The sequence below is a fragment of the Parasteatoda tepidariorum genome, chromosome 5 (genome assembly GCF_982258835.1).
Source record: "Parasteatoda tepidariorum strain Cologne lab strain chromosome 5, Ptep-v5.0, whole genome shotgun sequence".
NCBI lineage: Eukaryota > Metazoa > Arthropoda > Arachnida > Araneae > Theridiidae > Parasteatoda > Parasteatoda tepidariorum.
The window spans coordinates 46,974,336-46,994,204 of NC_141759.1; the positions used below are offsets into that span (position 1 = coordinate 46,974,336).

At 26.0% G+C, this 19,869-nt stretch overlaps 1 protein-coding gene and 1 long non-coding RNA gene across 3 annotated transcripts; both read left to right on the forward strand.

Annotated features, from left to right (window-relative positions):
• The first annotated feature begins 2,204 nt into the window (after positions 1 to 2,204).
• On the forward strand, positions 2,205 to 10,025 carry LOC147809316 (uncharacterized). Its single transcript, XR_015433699.1, has 2 exons — positions 2,205 to 3,142; positions 9,451 to 10,025. It is a non-coding gene; the product is annotated as an uncharacterized LOC147809316 (long non-coding RNA).
• A 423-nt stretch (positions 10,026 to 10,448) lies between these two features.
• On the forward strand, positions 10,449 to 19,869 carry LOC107437199 (uncharacterized). Of its 2 annotated transcripts, none has more exons than XM_087163797.1 (3): positions 10,449 to 10,608; positions 16,629 to 16,873; positions 19,521 to 19,869. In XM_087163797.1, the coding sequence occupies exons 2-3, from the start codon at positions 16,633 to 16,635 to the stop codon at positions 19,739 to 19,741; spliced, it is 462 nt and encodes a 153-aa protein (XP_087019923.1). In that variant the 5' UTR covers positions 10,449 to 10,608; positions 16,629 to 16,632; the 3' UTR covers positions 19,742 to 19,869. The 2 variants fall into 2 exon arrangements, with proteins under 2 accessions (XP_087019923.1, XP_087019921.1); XM_087163795.1 differs by lacking the exon at positions 10,449 to 10,608 and adding an exon at positions 10,706 to 10,755.

The window sequence follows — 19,869 nt, forward strand, 5'->3', positions numbered from 1 at the left end:
CATCGTTTTGTCAGGTTTACTAGAATGGCGTTTTTAGCATTTTTGTTTGGCGCAATTTTAATAACGCGCATGCTCAGTTTGATAATTTATTCAAACCAATCTAAGTACTTCGTAGACAAAGAATATAGACGCTTGTATCCCCTCCTTTGCTCGTGTAACTCAAACAAAGACATAAAGATGGAAAGATCAATCACTGTACCAAACAGATGTCAGGGTGAACTTTGACACTGGACACATCACTGGTCTCTATTTTTTTTTATTTGATTTTCATAAATTGTTATGATAAATAATAACATTCTGTCACTGTGCCAGAAAAATCTGATCACATTTTTTTTAAAGATTTATAATTTGTAAATTTTAAATGAAAAAATTAATGTATTTTAAAAAATTGATTTTTATATTGTTCTGAAATTCAAATACTTGAAATAAATAAAAAAAAAAAAAAAAAACAATTTAAGTGCTTATTAAAAATATATAAAAAATATAAAATAACTAAAAAAATTAATAAAATGATTAAAATAAAATAGAACAGTTTTATAAGCAATCTAAGCTGCCCAAAGCATTTAATTTCATGATGAACAATAAATTGGAAAATGTTAATAATTGCTGAGATAGAGTCTCATAATTGCCTGTTAGCGTTCAGTTAGTTAGTTATTAAAACTTATTCATGATATTCATTTGTGCGTAATCTAAATTCTAATTATTTTCATTCAAAAAGTCTTTCAAAATATAATTTTATTCCTGTATTTAAATTACAAGTAACTTTGATATCTGGGTTGCCTACAAAAATTCAAAAAAGTACAAAAAAAATTTAGAGCATTTCACAGCATTTACTATTTATCAAAGATGATAAAAAAAATTATTGATTATTAAAAAATAATTTTATTGCGATAATCAACATTAAGCTGGAAACCTATTACTATTAAGCAATTTAAAAGACTTTTTCGTGGTTTTCCTTCGCATGTAACACAAATTTGATTACTTTAACTTAATCTTCATTAAAATAAATTATTCTTATAACTTTCATGAATTTGATTGTATTCTGATACTTAAATTGTTAATTACTTTGATCTCTGAATTGGATTAAGCATAATAAGGGTGTTTCATTACATTCACAAAATAAAAAAGCTCACACTTTGATTTCTGGGTTGAGTTAATAAGAAGAGCTTTTCGTTCTGTTCAGAAAGATGGTACCCTATCTATTAAGGATAATAATAATGAAAAAATGTTTATTTATAATTTTACTCCTATACTTAAATTGCAAATTATTTTATTTTATATACCAATAGCAGCAATCTGAAAAACATTTTTGTCTGTTTTTCATAGCGTATAACGCGAAATTTGATAATTTTAATTTCAATTTAATCTTGATTATAATTAATTATTTTTACAACTTAATTGTTTATTAACTTAATTATTTATTAACTTAATTATTTTAACTTAATTAATTAAAATTAATTTATTAATTAATTTATTAATTAATTTATCAATTAATTAAAATAATTAATTAACTTAATTATTTTAACTTAACTATAATTTATTTATAACTTAATCATTTTTATAAACATAATTATTTTTATAACGTAAATATGGTTTTATTCCGATACTAAAATAGCGAGTTACTTTGATTTTCGGTTAAAAACTACAAAAATTTGAAGAACATCTCGTTATAGTCACAAAGAAGTCTCTCAAAGATGCTGAAAAATGATTCATTATAAAAAAAATTCATTGCGATTACTGAACTTCTAAATGGAATCCAGCCATCTGAAAGATATTTTCGTGGTTTCCCTTCACGTATAATGCAAAATATGATTGTTTTCTCAAATTTTTATTCAAGCAAGGAAGAAAAATATTTATACCATTATTAACCACTCCAAAAACCAGAGTAAATGCTTTATTATAAAACTGATGCGTCCAGAATTTGGAATTATGATGAACTTGCCTGTATATTTTGATTCAATAAATTGATTTATTTTCTGCTTCCCTTCTTACCATTATTTTTTTTTTTTTTTTTAAGTGAAAAATGATTCTTCTACATTACTGTTAGAAAATTTGACGGTTCATCAGGTTGTCTTTTGTCAACATCTGAAAATAAAATTCGAGCAAATAGTATGTATTTGTAATGGCGAAAATATCCAAATGATAAAATAAACATGAACTTTTTTTACATTGTTAAAACTAAAAAACTTAAGTACTCGGGTTCCTATGATTTTATTATTTTACTAATAACTTATTCTAGTATGTTATATTGAAATATCTGATATATGTTATATTGAAATATCTGATATATGTATTATGATTTTATTATTTTACTAATAACTTATTCTAGTATGTTATATTGAAATATCTGATATATGTTATATTGAAATATCTGATATATGTATTTTGAAATATCTGATATATGTATATTGAAATATCTGGAGAAAAAAAAATTTCTAACCAAATGTTCTTTGAGTCAGGAAGAGACAAAAAATACCTGTTGATTTTTTTGAAATATACTTTCTATCACAAACGCCTTAAAACTTTGTTATCGATAAAAATAATTTCAGATGATTTTAATCCTTCATCTCTTATTAACCTCGTTATATCATGCTTTTGATCAAAGTTCAGCAGCGTGTCTGCGTTCTTTCTCTCCTAAATATTAATTTGATCCCTACACACGTTTTTTATTCCATTACTTATAAGGATTCGTAAAATATATATTAACGGCCCGGATTAGAGAACAACTGAATTATCTTCTTCAAAAATGGCAGTTATTTAATTTAAATTTGATACTTTTGTGTGTGATCATATCTCAGTGTCAACCATATCGGTGTCACGTATCAATGACATCCAATAAAAATCTAACTGTCAATGAACTTATTAACTGAGGTGAAGGGATTAATTGAATGCTTAATAAAATAAGAGCTTTCTTTGATGATATGTTTTTTAAATTAGTGGTGAAATCGTCTAATAATTATTTTTAAAAATCGTTGCAAGAAAGGTTTGCAAGGGTATTTTTTTTTCAGACTCATGCGAGTTAATTCAAATCAAATAAATATACTATATGTACTCTCTTTTTCTTTCTTCCGGATTCTAACGAATTAAAGAGTATTCATACTTATCAAGGTATTTTACAACAAAGTGCTAACATAGTACAAAGGTACATATAGTATTGATTTCTGTGCATAGATTTTTTTTTCCTTCTATATTTGCTTTCGGAAATTTAGCTGTATAATATTTTATACCCAGTTATGTAATTCTGTTGCGATCGTAATTTTTCTTAGAAAATTATTATTTAGATGATTAGTTGAATATTCATAAAGTACGTTAAGAAGAGGTTTGAAAAAAAAAGTAATCAATATCATGCGTAAATACTTTGGTTTTTTTTCCTTCTTTTTTTAATAATGTGTTACGTTTTCTTTTTTTAAATCATTCATTGCCACTTATTTAATTTAATTACATATAATTTCAAGATAAAAACATATCTCAGTTTTTACATAAGCATGTGAAAATCTAATATTTCATGCAGTCTTTCTGGTGGTTTGTGTTAGAGTGATAAATATTTGTTTCAAAACTATAATGTATGTTTCCGCAACTCTATCTCAGTACTATGACCCTTAGCAGTGAGTTCATTAACTAACATTATATTCAAATGTTCTGTAAATGAAATGAATATAATAATTTTAAAATCTAATATTTCATGCAGTCTTTCTGGTGGTTTGTGTCAGAGTGATAAATATTTGTTTCAAAACTATAATGTATGTTTCCGCAACTTTATCTCAGTACTATGACACTTAACAGTGAGTTCATTAACTAATATTATATTCAAATGATCTGTAAATGAAATGAATATACGTATATTGATTATCACTAAATGTCAAGTTTACTACTATGGATTGCAAATTCATTCAATTTCTTCTATTCTTTATGTAAGTCAATTTCATGAAATTTTGAGAAATTTTTTGTACTATTTAGAGATAAAAGAATTCTTTGCATGCATTCTGAGATGTATAAAGCAAGATTTTAGAAATGTTTAATTAATTTTTTTTAAGTACTTTGAAAACTCTGGTATTTGATAACTCCTTTAATATTTACGCGATTTCGTTATAAATTTGTTATATAGATAACTATTAATCTAACTAAGTAATAACTATTGTTATTTTAATTAAGTAAAGTTAATAAACTGTATACGATTGGAACAATCATTTGAGCAAAGCACAAAACGGGAATAAATTTAACTATTATAGGTTATATTCTCTAAAGAATAACTACCTCGTTTTTTTCCCACAAAAAATTTACTGAATTTAAAAAAAAAAATTTTTTTTTAAGAAAATAAGATCAATGCAGAAAAGATTATATAGACAATATATAATTGATTTTATTTTGAACTAATATTTATCTAACAGATAAATTTTATTTAGATATAAAAAAAAAGTTATAAGGATAGAATATCTCTTTCTAAAATTAGATATTCATGTAAATAAACTATTTCAGCTTAAAAATTGGCGTTTAACTTCTAAATTGAGTTAATATAAATGAACACATTAAGTTATATTTTTTAATCAAAGTAAAATAATATGTTTCTGAAAATTCAAGCAAATCTTTTTCGTGTATTATATGACCAAGTTTAATCATAATGCAAAACTGAAAATGTGTTTCTCTCATTATAAATATGTAAAGTCACACTTTAGGGCCAAATTAAATACTAAATAAAGAAATTAAAATAATTTTTTCTTTTTTAATTGTGTTGTTATGTCTTTCTGTTTTGTGCATATTCCATATAAATAAGAAAAGATTGGTTGCAGATAAGACATTAATGTATAATTTATTCAAAATAATTCATAAAGTAATCAAGAAGGATAAAATAAAATTATCAAGATCTCTGGAGAAGTTTAATTTTTATTACAGCATTGATTGTTATACCATGTGTTCATTTATTAGTTCAATAATGGATCAGTAAAAACTTATTGCAACATTTCACATATTTCAATAGCAGTTTTGACAACTGTAGAGATTTCTTTCCTCTACTATGTTAAATATAAGTTTAATCTGCGTAATTTAATCTACACAAATAATCAAATGAAGGCTATTAAATCAATTAACCAGTATGTTTTGGAAAGCTAATTATATTGCTTTAAATTCTGATTTTAATTATAAAATCAGAATGTGAGATATATAACTTGCAACATTTTAATATTTCAACAGATTTTTTCTGACAAAATTGTTATAAGTCGGAACAAATTAGATTTGACAATAAAATTCAGTATCATCCTCTTACATGTCATATTTTGCTGGCATTTCAGTATTTCTTTTTCTCTTTGAAAGATAGAACAAGTTTATGTTACATTGGAAGTAAGATAATTTTCAATTTTTTATAGGTTCGAAGTATATTAAAAACGAAAAATAGGTAATGGTTATAAATAAGTTTTTGCTAATTTGGTTGGCTATAGTAATGGAGATAAACTATCCTGTTCAGTTCTTGCTAAATAGCCATCTAGGTCCTTAAGAAGTTAAACATGTGGCAGCAAAACTAAAAAGAAGTATTTTATTATGTGTATATTCACCACAACATTCAATATTTAATTTCAAAAACTTGTAAATTCGTGGTAACGAAATGTGTGATTTTTCAAATTCTAATTTTAACTTTATAATTACGACACTAATGCTACAGTTTTCTTAATTTATTAAGGACAATATAAGTCCTGTTAAAATATTAAGATACAGACTACTACAAGCATAAAAACTTAATTTTTCTAAATGAAATTTCAAATTTAAGAAAATAAATAAAAAGAGTTTCAAATCTTTGAAAAAATTAAAATTCGCCAAAAATTGACGTCTATGTCCTGAAGGTTCTAGTAAATTGCAGAGTAAATTTTACTTAGAGTTTTTCGTTGAGTTTTGCCGTTGTAGATTATTTAGAGATTTGCAAGTTTTTATTGGAGTTTTACTAATTTTAATTGAATTTAATTTTAGTAGAGAAAATAATGTTCCACTGCTCATACATTCTAAAAGAAAAAATAGTGGCACTATATAAAAATGGAAAATCCATCACAGAAATTAGTTGGGTATTGAATATGTCGTATTATACAGCTAGAACATGGCATTTGAGGCAAATAAGTTGTATTTTTAAGTTGAAAATTCGTAATTTAAAGATATATATTTCGAAATAAATTCCTTATTACTTAAGTGTATTAAATTGTAATCAGCATCTGATTTTATTTTTAAATTTTTCATGTATTGTTGCAAAAAAAAATTAGTTTCTCAAAACTATTTGCATTATTAACTCTTTAAACGAACCCTCTATTTTTTTGTAAATTTATGTTAAACTACATTTCAGATTTTTTTGTAAAATAAAAGTTCATGGAGCCTATTATTTTTTATAGTTTGCCTAAAAGTAATTTGGTTTTTACGACCTATGATGAGTTGTAAAATTTTACCTACAGTAAAGTATTGACCATTCAGTACTTATAAAAAACCGAATTAAAATTATGAATAATTTATAAACAAACGGATAAATATCCAAATATGCAAAAAAAAATTTTTTTTATTCAGAGAAAGTACGTTTCTGTGTCCGATTTCGAAACTTAATAGTTAGCACTAAATAATTTTCATATATGAGGTCACCCTCAGGAACCATTAAGATTGACACTTAGTATGTGAAAATCAGATCATTAGAACGAAAGTTATTGAGGGTGGTTATGAGGGAAAGTTATTATTATTATAATTATTTTTTTTTTTTTTTTTGGTCCACTGTACAATGCTAACATGAATTCGCAGATATTCAATTGTTAATAGTTTTAGTAGTTCCTGTACTTAAGTGAAAAAAGAAATATTTCTTAAAAATGTGTTTTCTTTCTCACAAAAGAGAGAATAAAATTGCCTAAATATAGAAAATCGTTAAGTTGTAGCAAAATACGAGGATTTTCTTTTGAGAAACAGTAGAGTATGATGGGAGTAGTGAGGTAAGAGATTTTTCTATATTCCTCTCACACATCGAATATGCTATCAATTTAAGAGTAATTGTCTCTAATACTGGAAGTAGATTAATATCGTACTTGAGAGCTATGAAGACTTCGTAGTTCATTTTGTTTCATGAAATTTCTTCAATATTTTTTTAGATAAATAGTAATTTTTCTCCCTATTAATTTCAACAAAATTTTAAAATCACAAAAATTTCGGGACATCTATGGAAATGTTTAATAATTAAGAATACTTTCTTTATCTTATTTTTTTAAAGGAAATTAAGGATTACTTTGAGCCCTGATTATGTACTACTATAAAGCAGTTACATGTTTTGGTGCATGAAATGTTCTGTTATAATTTAATTTTCATAGTGTATTTCAATTATGATTACTTTTATAAAACTTAATTTAATTAGTTATGAAGTTAAGCTTTTAAGTATATTTAGAAAAATTCAATTTATGTTTAAAAGTAGTATTCCTCTTCATTTTATAAATTTTTTTTTAGTAAACACAAAGAGAAAAAAAAAAGGAAGAGAGAGAGACTAAGTCAGTAGAGAAATCATTTATTTATTATAAAATGAAAACAATTTAGACATACATTTGGATCAAAAATACCACAGCTACCTACATTATAAGAAAAATCCAGTACATTTTACAAATTAAATAAATAAAATTTTTAGTCTATGAACAAAATGTAAAATTCTTCTTTTACAGGAGCTCTTTAAAAGCAGTTAAGATAAATAAAATACCAAAAGTAATACTTTTCGATGTGAGTGACAGTCATACATTTCATTCATAATTCTAAATATTTATTAGGCGCCTATTTAACTTTTGAAAGTTTTAGATTACAAGATATAAATATGATAGGCATGCTACAAAAATTTGAAAACAAAACGACAAAAATTTGACAACAGTTTAGAACAATCATGTTTGAAATTACAAAAGTGCTGGTATTTCTTTTTAATGATAAGACACTTTATGTAATAAAATGAAACAAAACATTCTAAAATACTATTTATATTGCAATACCAGAGCCATTATAGGGGTAGAGGAAAACAGAGCCATATGACTAGATCTCAATGATTTTACACTGAGATCAGGGTAAACCCGAAAAAAAAATTGTTTTTTTTTTTCATTGCTTTTTATAACAAATCAACTCTAGTTATTAAGTTTATAATAGAATAATATTTATATTTCCATCACTTCTATATTCTGCGCTTTAAAATTTTTTAATTAACTTTTTTAAAAACATTTATTATTAGAAGAGAGAGATAATGTACTAAGGTGTTGAGTTAATCAATCACAATATAAAAAAAAGGATGATATAAAAAAATGCTACTATATACTTTATTAACTCAAATTTACCCAAGTACTATTAACTATATCATTAAAACAAATTAAAATGTTCAAAACATTATTTTAATCAACATTACTTTCAAGTAGTCAAAATGTATACTAGTCCAATCAGCTTTCTTCATAACATTCATTTGGGTCACCTAGAAATATCTATTTCTGTACTGAGGGACCAAAACTGGATTTTCAACAAGACTGACCTGGCAGTCGTAACAATACTCAGGTCAGAACTGTGAAAAATTCAGTCAATGCAGGAGCCTTATTTCCACATGTAACTGATGATGATGACAACCTAGAACAAAACTAAAAGCATTGCAACTGAATATACATAACACGAAGCACAATTTGTGTTACAATACAACTTGTGCTTTTCAATATTATTCTAAATTTTAAAAATATCACTTATAGTAGTAATGTTATCATAGCAGCATCAAACAAATAATAAAATATGTAAACAGAGAACTTTAACACATGTAAACTAAGTTTTAAAACCAACAATATAATAAAATGGGAATCAATATTTTTATTTGAATACCATTTAAGCATATTCATGCAAAAAAAGTTGATAATTTTATTGGGTATTTTAAAATCACGGTGCAAAATATTATTAATTTATCCTTTTCCTCATACGAAATTTAAAAGTGGTTTCCTTCCAACCTTGTATTATTAAAGTTATAACTCATTTGTCACTCCTTTTTCCTTTCAAATAACATTCAAGAAAATTCAATACACAAAAGTAATTTAACAAATTACACATAACTCCCACTTCAGACATACAGGCACACTGAGGTTGTTGAAGGAGCTTTAAAATAATGCGTTTTATGAGTTGATAAGAAAGTCAACCTATAACAAAACAACACATCATTACATTACAATTGTTACATATTTGTGCTTCCTATCAACCATCAAAATTTTATTCTACTCCTTTCGTATTATTCCAAACTATAATATCAATTTTCAAAATGTCACTTATAGTAATGTTTAATAAGCAGAATCTCACAAATAATAAGAAATGTAAACTATATATAATATATTAACTCTAATTTACCCTAGTACTATTAACTACATCATTAAAACAAATTAAAATGTATACTAATCCAATCAGTTTTCTTCATAACATTCATTTGGTTCACCTAGATTTCTATTTCTGTAGGTACTGAAGGATCAAAACTGGATTTTCAACAAGACTGACCTGGTAGTCGTGACAATACTCAGGTCAGAACTGTGAGAAATTCAGTAAATGCAGGAGCCTTATTTCCATATGTAACTGATGATGATAACAACCTAGAACTAAACTAGAAGCATTGCAACTGAATATACAAATCACGAAGCACAATTTGTGTTACAATACAACTTGTGCTTTTCAATATTATTCTAAATTTTAAAAAAATCATTTATAGTAGTAATGTAATCATAGAAGCATCAAACAAATAATAAAATATGTAAACAGAGAACTTTAACACATGTAAACTAATTTTTAAAACCAACAATGAAAAAAATGTGAATCAATATTTTTATTTTAATACCACTAAAGCATATTCATACAAGAAAAGTTGATAATTTTAATGCGTACCTTAAAATCACGGTGCAAAATATTATTAATTTAACCTTTTACTCATAAGAAACAAAAAAGTGGTTTCCATCCAACCTTGTTTTATTACAGTTATAACTTATTTGTCATTCATATTTCCTTTCAAATAATATTCAATACACACACACACACAAAAATAATCTTTATAATTAACAACAAAAATTCTTGCTTTAAATAAAAACACAGATCCGACAATAATGCTAAGAAAAGTGATGAAAATGATACCTGCAATATGCAATGCTAGCCAGTGAAAATGTCGACACCAAGAGCTATTTTATATTAATTCAGCAAGCGCTGCAATACTAATGTCCAGTATCTAGAAATCACTTTGCATGAATAAAAATATTGTAGTAAAAAATATGTATTTCCTAGCGTATTCGTTACATCTTTCCAGCTCAAACATTTTCGCCATTTTCAATCACGTTCAAAAAGCGGGCATCCAAGCAGTTGGCGATAGATTTCGTTTGGCAATCACCCATTTCACCAGATCGCCAAAGTTTAGGGTTATAAGAGGGCGGTCAGCCAAGACAGTGCGTTCAGTAATAAGTCCATAAGTTCAGTAATAAGTTTCAAGAGACATCTCAACTTTCAACTGTCAAGTTTTCGGACGAAGTTATAAAAAGAAGAAAAATAAAATCAAAACTTTCCCTTTAAATAGGAATGGTAATTGACCATTCTCTTTAGCTTTTCATTGTTCAACAATTGTGAATTATTTTCCTTGTGAGTAAATTTTATTATTATAGTGTTACAACTGATATCTCGAATCACGAAAAAAAACTTTTCTTTTTTTAAGTCAACATTTGGTTGAGGTAGTTCTTCTCAACAAAACTATATGCCACACAGAATTTTTATTTATTATTTTGATAAGTAATTTTCTGAATTTTTTCAGTTTTGCCATTTTGTATAAAATTTTAATGTTTAATTTAGTTTAATGCTTTTTTCCTGTTTATTCTCATATGCCAACGCAAACAAATTTTGTCATTCCGAATAAAATAAATGCTTAAATGTTAAAGCAAAAGCTGTTAATAAATAATTATTTGAAAAAATCAGTATTTATAAATTAAAAATTTTTGATATTTCCTATTTGTTCAAGAGTATGTGATTTTTTTTTTTTTTTTTAATATTTATTACGAGGAACTGAAGTAAGATGACATTTAAATTTCAAAGATAAGAATTTTGTAAAATAAAGTTATTTCTTATTTATTTTAAACTTTTCTTGGGGGGGGGAAGGGGATTCTTTCATACGTTTTAAAAATACTTTTGTCTGTTTTTAATTGATAGAATTATTTATTCACTAGGAAGTCGGACACATTGTTTAACTTTTTAAATTTTTTTATAGACTTTTACTTTTTAAAGGTCTTTATAGAATGTCTTTTTTAATTGTTTTATATTTACTTACAATTATTATAGCCTTCATTAAATGTTAGATTTTCTAATTAAAATGTTTTATAGGGTTATTAGCAGGGTTGGCAAGTTTTTGACACATGACGGTTTTAAGATATTTAAGAACAGATTTTTGCATTTTCCCAACATGATTATATCATAACATACTATTTGAAGTAAAATATTAGGATACTAAACGAAATTTTCAACATTTCCAAGCATCATTTTGTTTGGCATATTACATTACTGAAGAATGTCAAGTCATTCCTGACTTTTTCATTCCTGAGTTTCTTAGTAGTTACAAGTTTTGAAAGTTTTGTTTAGCTTATTTCTAATATTTAAGAAATGCCAAATTTTAAATTCTTCTTTTTAGTTCTTGAATTTATTAATAGTTCCAAGTTTTTTTTGTTTATTTCGAACAATTAAGAAGTGCAAAATTTTGAATCTTTTGCAAAACAAGCTATAATGATAAAAGTTAAGTATAACTATTTTCAATAAGTATATTACAATATTTCTGTATGAATGTATATCCTTCTATAAGAATACATGTATATAGTTGCAAAATCAATAGCAATAATTTGTAACATTCATTTATAAAGGCAATTAAGTGAAAATATTATATTGTCCGCTATATGCCATAAATTAAAGAAAACAGGTTTTTGACGGTTTTTACAGGTAAAAACACGGTTTTTACCTCTGTCATGTCAAAAACCAGTTTTTGACGGCAAAAACCCAACCCTTGTTATTAGGTACCTAAAGTTTCCAATTTTACTAACTCCAATTATAAGTTAGTTTCGCATAAGTATTCTGTATTAAAAATAATTATTTAGCAACTTCAAAATAGATGCTCGTTGTAGACTTTGGAATTATAATCTTAACACAACATGTTAAACTAGCAAAAAGTTTGATAGGTCACTTAGCAGTAATTAAATGTAAAAAATTATCATTTTACTTATTAAATGTCTTTATTTAATTTTAAGTTTTGACTACAGAAGTAAACAGTTGTCAATGTTAAATCAAAATACCTTGATTACATGTGATATTTATTACTTCCCTACTGCCTTTAATTATTTTGGTAGTAATAAAGTTTTAAAGGCTTTTAAGTATTTTTAGTGAAGTACATTAAACAGGAGTCTGTTTAGAAGAAATTTGGATCCATTAACGGACCCTTCACAAAATATCTTTTCATAAAAACGGACCCTTCACAAATTTGTTTATCTTAAATATTGTTTTGTTAATCGAATAAACTCTTCCCAGGGGGGGGGGAGACAAATGTAAACTAAGTTTTGTCTTCGGCAGACACTTCTTCCTTAATTTGTTCGCCTGAAATGAATATTCTGTGTTGTGCAGTATAGGCTAAATACAAATACAGTCGAACTCGTTTATAACGAGCACAAAGGGAAAATAACATGTACTTGTTAAATCCGAGTGCTCATAATAAGCGGGTCCTTAAGGCAGGCGTGCAAATAGAAGTGGTGGGGGGGCTTGGGAGGTAAAATGATTAAGTTTACTTAAAATTTAATTAATACTTACTTTAATTACATTAATTAATTTAATTAAACACTTTTCTTAATTTAATGACAACTAACCCCTTCCCCCAAACGAACTAAGAATATCCAAATTTTTCTGCTTGCACTTTTAGAATTGGTCCACTCACAGGTAAATCAGCACTACGTTGCACCTTCATCCATTTCAATAACGCTTCGTCCAAATCCTTTTTCAAACACTTCTTAAGTCGTTTACAGTCTGTTTTATTTTGGTCGTATGAATCCATTAAGTTGCCTTTGTTTTTTAGCAGTGTGAAAACAGTAGATGAAAACAATCCATACCTTTTGCAGATTTCGACTTTTTTTAACACAGTCATCCAACTCCCGTAAATTTTTTACTTTTTCGTCTACCGATAAAGCTTTAAATTAGAGCGATAAGGACAATTAAGTTTCAGTTCGCGTGTTGTTTTTTTTTTCTTTCTGATTACTCGCACATTTCTTATCATTTTGAAAAAAAGATGAGACAGAAAGACTAGAAAGATGAGAAAAAAGATTGCAAGACAGAAAAATATTGCTCGTTAAAAGCGACTTCTGTTCCATAGACTTAACATTGATCCAACCAAATATTCTCGTTTCCCTCGGTAAATCCGAGCTCGTTATAAACGAGTTCGACTGTATTACCAAATATAACAATAAAATTTCCTTTGCTATTTTTAAAACAGTTTTTCGAATGAAAGAGGAAAAAAGATTGCATTGAGTAATTAAATTTGAATCGCCCTGTTACTGGAGAAATGAAAAAGATGTTATGTTTCGTTTTCCTAACTTACTTTTATTGATGAGCAGAAGGTTCTGAGTTTAATTATTATGAATTTAGATATTTTATTATTATGGATATCATAATACCTCACGCAAACATCGAAATATTACTGAAATTCAATTAAAAATACTTTTATTTCACACAATTATCCAATACTTTTATTTCTCACAATGATCAAGGGGATTTTGCTAACATTTTCATCCTTATTCCCATTTTTAATCTTCTTTTTTCTTCCTTCATAACATATTATCCATCACTTAAAACCATTGAGAAGAATTTTCTTTTTTTAAAAACTTTAAATGAAATTGTATAAAATAAACTTTTCAGCTTAGATTAGCATAAGTTATAAATGACTATTATTGTGCTACCATCTGCCGATGATAGAGAGAATCACCGTCTGGGATATGGTGAATAAGATAACAATTTTTTTAAAGGCATCTGTCATAATCTGAATAAATATTCCAAAACTTTTTTAAAATTTTAAAAAAAATCATTCATTTGATTTTTTAAATAATTGCAAATGGAAATATGTCAGTTGTATATATGCCCCAAATGTCATAAAGTAGTCAGACCATATATTACTAAAGACTGGCATTTTAACTTCATATAGTTTTAAGCAATTAATCTCTTCCATATGATTCTATTATTTCCAAATGTTCAGCAGATTATTTTATGGTTATAAAACTCTAAATTTCCTGATTTGCAAAGTTATTTGATGCAGATTTTTGTATAGTTTAAATGTTACCTCAGACCAACATTTGTATTGATTGTATAATATTTTTTTCAACATAATTGTTAATATATATTTAAAATGATGCATATGTTTTTAATTTTATAAATAGTTTTATTTTATGGATGAAAAAATTTTAAATGCTATTCGTTATCTTCATATCTAAATATTGCACATTATTTTGCCTGTTCATATCTCTAAACAATTTTATATTTTTGAGCAAGATCTATCATCTCGATAAATACAATCAAAATCTATAATCATTTTATGAATTGTATTTTTCTTTTTTAAATTTTATATTTCTTTCAAGCATCGATTGTTTTTTTTTTCTTTTAGAAAAATTAATAAAAGTTAGTTGAATTATTTAGAATCTTATTGCTTACACTATTCATTTGAATTATTGCGGCCATAATCTGTATTATCCACAATTTTTTTTTTTGAGCGAAAAATATTTAAGTGCTTACAATGACTAACAATAATGAGAATTATATTCTATAGAAGATATTAACTCAGGAAAATTTAATTTTCATTTTATTAATAAGCATTTATTTGATATAAATTAATTATAGTTACATCTAGTAAAAAAGTAAAAAAAAATTGACCTCATTGGACATTAAAAAACAGCAACCTAACAACAAAAGTGTTATTTTCGAAAACATAAATAAATAAAACAATCGCCCACTGCGCTCCCACGGTTACTCAAACTGCAAATATCTTCGGGTTAAAGTTAGTTAACTCTGGGTTGCAGTAACTGGAAGTTACGTACACTGTGAAATGAAATTTTGGAATGTAACCTGGAGTTGCTCTCATAAAACCTGTTTTGAACTGTGACTGAAGGTTATGTACATGGTGAAAGGAAAAATTTTGGAATGTAACCTGGAGTTGCTCTCATAAAACCTGTTTTGAACTGTGACTGAAGGTTAGTGTCCAGAGTGAATACAGGCGTAATTGTCATGTGTAAGGTTTATGTAAGATTGGAGGCAGCATAATGTCTTCATTTTTAGCATAATTTGATACTTGTGAATGTCCATCAAGGTAGATCATCTAAAAATAAAAATTTATTTATGAGGTGATTCTATGTACGAAGCTGAATACTCTTAATTTTTTCTTAAGGTTTTTAAATAGGAAATAGTTTTTTCATGCTTGTCAGAAACCTTAATAGAAGATAAATTTTTTCATGAACATTTTAATTTCTTATTTTTAAAAAATTTATTGTAGCAATTATTTTTGCAAACAATGAAAAAAGTACCTTATAGTTTTATCAAAACATGATTTAACTATTCTTACTTCCTTTTTATTACCGATATCTCTTTAATTATTTTTAGTTAATAAAATATCCATTTGTCATGCAAATAATTTTTTTCAAATTTAGTTAGACATAAAAAATAGAATTAACCCCTGCAGTAAATTAGATTTTTTTTTTTTTTTTAATCTGTTTGGTACTTTGTCTAAATCTTCTTGTACTAAACCTTTAAAACTTTTTACTACTAAGTAAAAACAGTGTATTCTGCACATACTGAACAAAATATTTGAAATTTTATTTAAACAATTTAACAAAAGTTTGTTTTTAATTTTAAAATTTTAATGTTTTAGTACAACAATTTTTAAAAAGTTAAAGCTGATTTTGATTGTATGTTTTTGCTGTTATGTAATTAAATTATAATTGATAACTTTTCAAACTACGCAACATTTGTCTGTTACTAACCAAATTATATTTACCTTTTGTTATACTTTTTAAAATGCTCCTTTTTCATAAAAGGAATGAGAAAAGGGTTTTTGAAAAAGAGCTAATTGATGTCTTATTGTCTCTCAATCTCTCATGAAAATAGCTCATTTGTATTATGAAATAGGAGCTCCATGACAAATGACAAAAATTGGCTTTTCCATGACTAGGAGGGGATCAGATTTATTGAAAGATATAAGAATTGTGGAATGGATACCTGAAATGATTTTTGCCTATTTTTATTATTGTTATTTAAAAGGGTTAAATAAAGGCTAATTTTGTTTTCTGAAATAAACAAGAGAGAAAATAAAATTTTGTAAAATTTCCAAATCTCCAGGCTAAATTTGCTGAATCTTAAAATTCTTTGAGAGGTCACAGTGACCTCCTATTCTGGTGCCCTTGCATAAAATATTTATCAAATTTATTTAAATCTTCTGATATCCTTTAATAGGACTTTTAAAAAATTAAGTTGCTTAATAATTGATCTTTTACAAACTTCTCTTTTTTATTAACTTAAAGAATTAGATAAGTGTAATTCAATGATTTTGATTACTTTTTATTGTATTTTTGTATGCTTATTTTTTAATTTTCTTTTAATAGCAAAATGGCCTTTCAAGAAATAAATTATAGTTTAACTGCCTTGTTGGAGAGCACAGAAGCATTTCTTCAAATCCTTCTTGGTGTCCCTGCATATAAAAAAACTAAAAGATATTGTTTGAATCATCCATTTATAGCTGCAGCAGTATTGTCAATTGCATTTTTTTCTCTTGTACCTATGATGTTTTTCTTGGGCTTTATCATCACAACTCTTGCTTTTGCATTACTGTGCTTTTTTTGTATTGAAGGTATTTATTATTATTTTAAACATTTTGAGATAATTCAAAACTCTTTCCTAAAGTTTAATTTGTTAATAAATGTCCTTATGAAACCATTAAAAACAATATTTTTTTTTTCTATATGTAAATCTAGGAAAAACATGTTTTCTTATCCCTAAATTGTGCATTTTTTGGTTCATATGAATTGATTATTAATTAATAGAAATTATCTTTATTTAAAGATTTACGAAAGTCTAACTTGCACTAATCTTTTTATCAAAAGTGCCATTGTTACCAGGGTTTGTAGGATTTTTTTTTTTCGAGGCTGCCAGCTTTTTTAGTTTTTGTAAAAATATACCTTAGTTATAGCTAAGTTTATGTTTTAATGTATCATTTCTTCATTTAATTTATTTCCCACGCCACTACATATGCAATGCCACTTTGTTCTAGCTCTCTCGTGGTGAGGTTTTAAAACTTTTGACAAAATTACCAGAAATTCTGAAAGTTTTGGTTTTTATGTCATTACTGAAAAAAATATATGCTTATTTTGCATTATACTATGGGTAGAGCAAGTCTTTCTTCATTATTGATGTACGCTAGCATTTAATAAATTTTAACAGCACTTGTATGTAAATAAACTTGAAACTAAATTGGTATGATTGAAATATATTTATTATGTTCAGTAAAGTACGGTTTCATTTTTGCAGATAAAGGAAAATTTTTACTAACAAGTTTTGTGCCGTTTTTATCTCTTTATAATTTCTTTTTTTTTTATGTCTAATTTTACTTTTTTGTAAAAGAATAAAAACCTTTATTTTATAACAGACTCTTAAAGAAGTCATTCTAAAGAAAATATTAATAATTATATTGTAAAAAAATTTTAGATTTAACTTTATTTTTTTCAACAAAATTTAAATGATTAAATTTTTTTTTTTTTTTAAATAATCAAGAGATTTACAGAACTTTCTTCGCTTTGTAAAACGATGTTTTCTAGTGGTAACAAATTTTAAGTTATTTTTGGTTAGTATATTTCATTTTTAGTTATTTTTCTACCACTTCATATCAAGAATTCAAAGTATCAAGAAATGTAACTTAATCGTACTTTTCTCTTGATGACTTTTTTAAAGAGTAGGCGTTATTATCCTTATTTTGCAAGTTTTACTATTTAATTTGCTACCAATTTATTAAAACTTTTGTAGAAAGCAGAGCAGTTGGCCTCCCTGGATTTAAATCTTTATTTTAATCATTGTTTGTAACTAAAAATAGGCAGAATTACTTTATCATGTGTGTTCATTACATGAAATTTTATTAAAATGGAAAGAGTTTGGTTCAAAAGTGATTACCTGAAAAGAAATGAGCTCACATGAAACTAATCAGTAGTGTGGATAGATTTTTTTTTTCAAAGCTAAATGTTGATTTAAATTGAACCCAAATGAAACTAAATAGTGGTGTGATAAGTCCTTCAATTTAAAATAAAAGCTAAATGTAGATTGAAGTTTTTAAAATTTGTTTTTAAAAAAAAGCTAGTCATAATAAGTCTCTTTACATAAATTATAATTTATATTTACAAGCTAAATGTTCTAAAATGAAATAATTATGGGAAATTGTTTTAATTAGAACAATACTTAATAAGAAATAATTTTAAAGAATAAATTTTAAAAACTCAAACTAGGCACGGCTTTATTATACTCAATATTATTTATTTGCTACCATTATGGAAATGAAATTTTGTGGATTTAAACATTTCTTCCAATAGTGTCTAACAATTAAAAAAATTTTGAGTTTTATATCTATGTGAATGAATTGATTCCATGTCAGAGGAACAATCAGAAATTTACAGTTTTTTTATAAAATTGCTTTTATGCATTCACATTTGATACTTAAATGCATAGTAACAAAATATAAGGCATGTCCAGAAAGTAATTTAAATTTTTGAAAAATGTGTATAAATTTTTTTTTTTAAACTAAATTTATTTTTTCAAAATTGAGAGAAAATATTTTTCTATGCAACACCAGACCAAGACTCTGCACACACACATATATATATACTTTATATCGTCACTGACGTTGTTCAGGGTTGTTTTGGTGAAAAAACATGTTTACACCCCTTTTGAAGAAAAATGCTGTTAACAGAGACAGCCACTGCTGAACAGTTTTTCTAATGTGTCAAATCTAATCTGAAAGAATCCTTATTGTTAGCTGTCTGTTTTCATAAATTTTTCTTATTTACTTTTGCATCCACAATTGACAACAAAAGGCTGTTCACTTAGTGTTTTGTCATGCATATTGTTGAACAGTCAAACCTACTTTATTATCATTTGCTCACTCATTAAATTTTCACCATAAATTTCAATTGGCTTAGATTTTTCTTTGTATGTTGCCAGACATGCCAACTTGCTCCGAACAGCGGATAAATATTTTTGACTGGTAGTCTTTTGATGTATGATTCTTGGTTAAATAAATTCTGTTTATTAAATTCTCTGCTACAATGGCGTCAAAGGGCAGAAATCACATTTGCTCAGTGGTAGGATAAAATAGTACTTTCTGGGACACCTTGTATTTTTCATCACATAGGAGTAATAAATTTCATGTCACTTAAGACAAAACTGTGGAATGTTAAATTTTTCTCAGGAAAATCTCTTTATTTTACTGTTATTGATTTATAAATTTTTATTAGGTTCTCTTATTGCTATAAGTGGTCTGATTTTCATTGGAGTTGTGTCCTTCATTTCTATTATTGTGGCAACAATTTTATCAGGAATGGCTATTTTTGTGTGGGCTTTACAGAAGATAGGGATAAGCCTGAGACCTTACAAGTGTGCATCTCAAAGTTTTACTAATCAAAATGAAGGAAACCATGAAATAATTCACGAAGAGAATTCAAACCATACTGAATGAACTGTTCTACCTCATTAATGATCTGATATGTTCTTAATAACCCTGTGATCAATGTTTATGTATTTATTGTACTTTTCAATATTAATGTATTTTTATACAGTATTTTATATTAAACCTATATTTTTGTA

What these genes read in the sequence shown, in the direction of transcription:
- LOC107437199 (XM_087163795.1), top strand. Translation starts at nt 10,721, where the DNA reads ATGCCACACAGAATTTTTATTTATTATTTTGATAA. An exon ending in TTTATTTATTATTTTGATAA is followed by an intron (nt 10,756 to 16,628) that starts GTAATTTTCTGA and finishes TTCTTTTAATAG; the next exon opens with CAAAATGGCCTTTCAAGAAA. An exon ending in GTGCTTTTTTTGTATTGAAG is followed by an intron (nt 16,874 to 19,520) that starts GTATTTATTATT and finishes AATTTTTATTAG; the next exon opens with GTTCTCTTATTGCTATAAGT.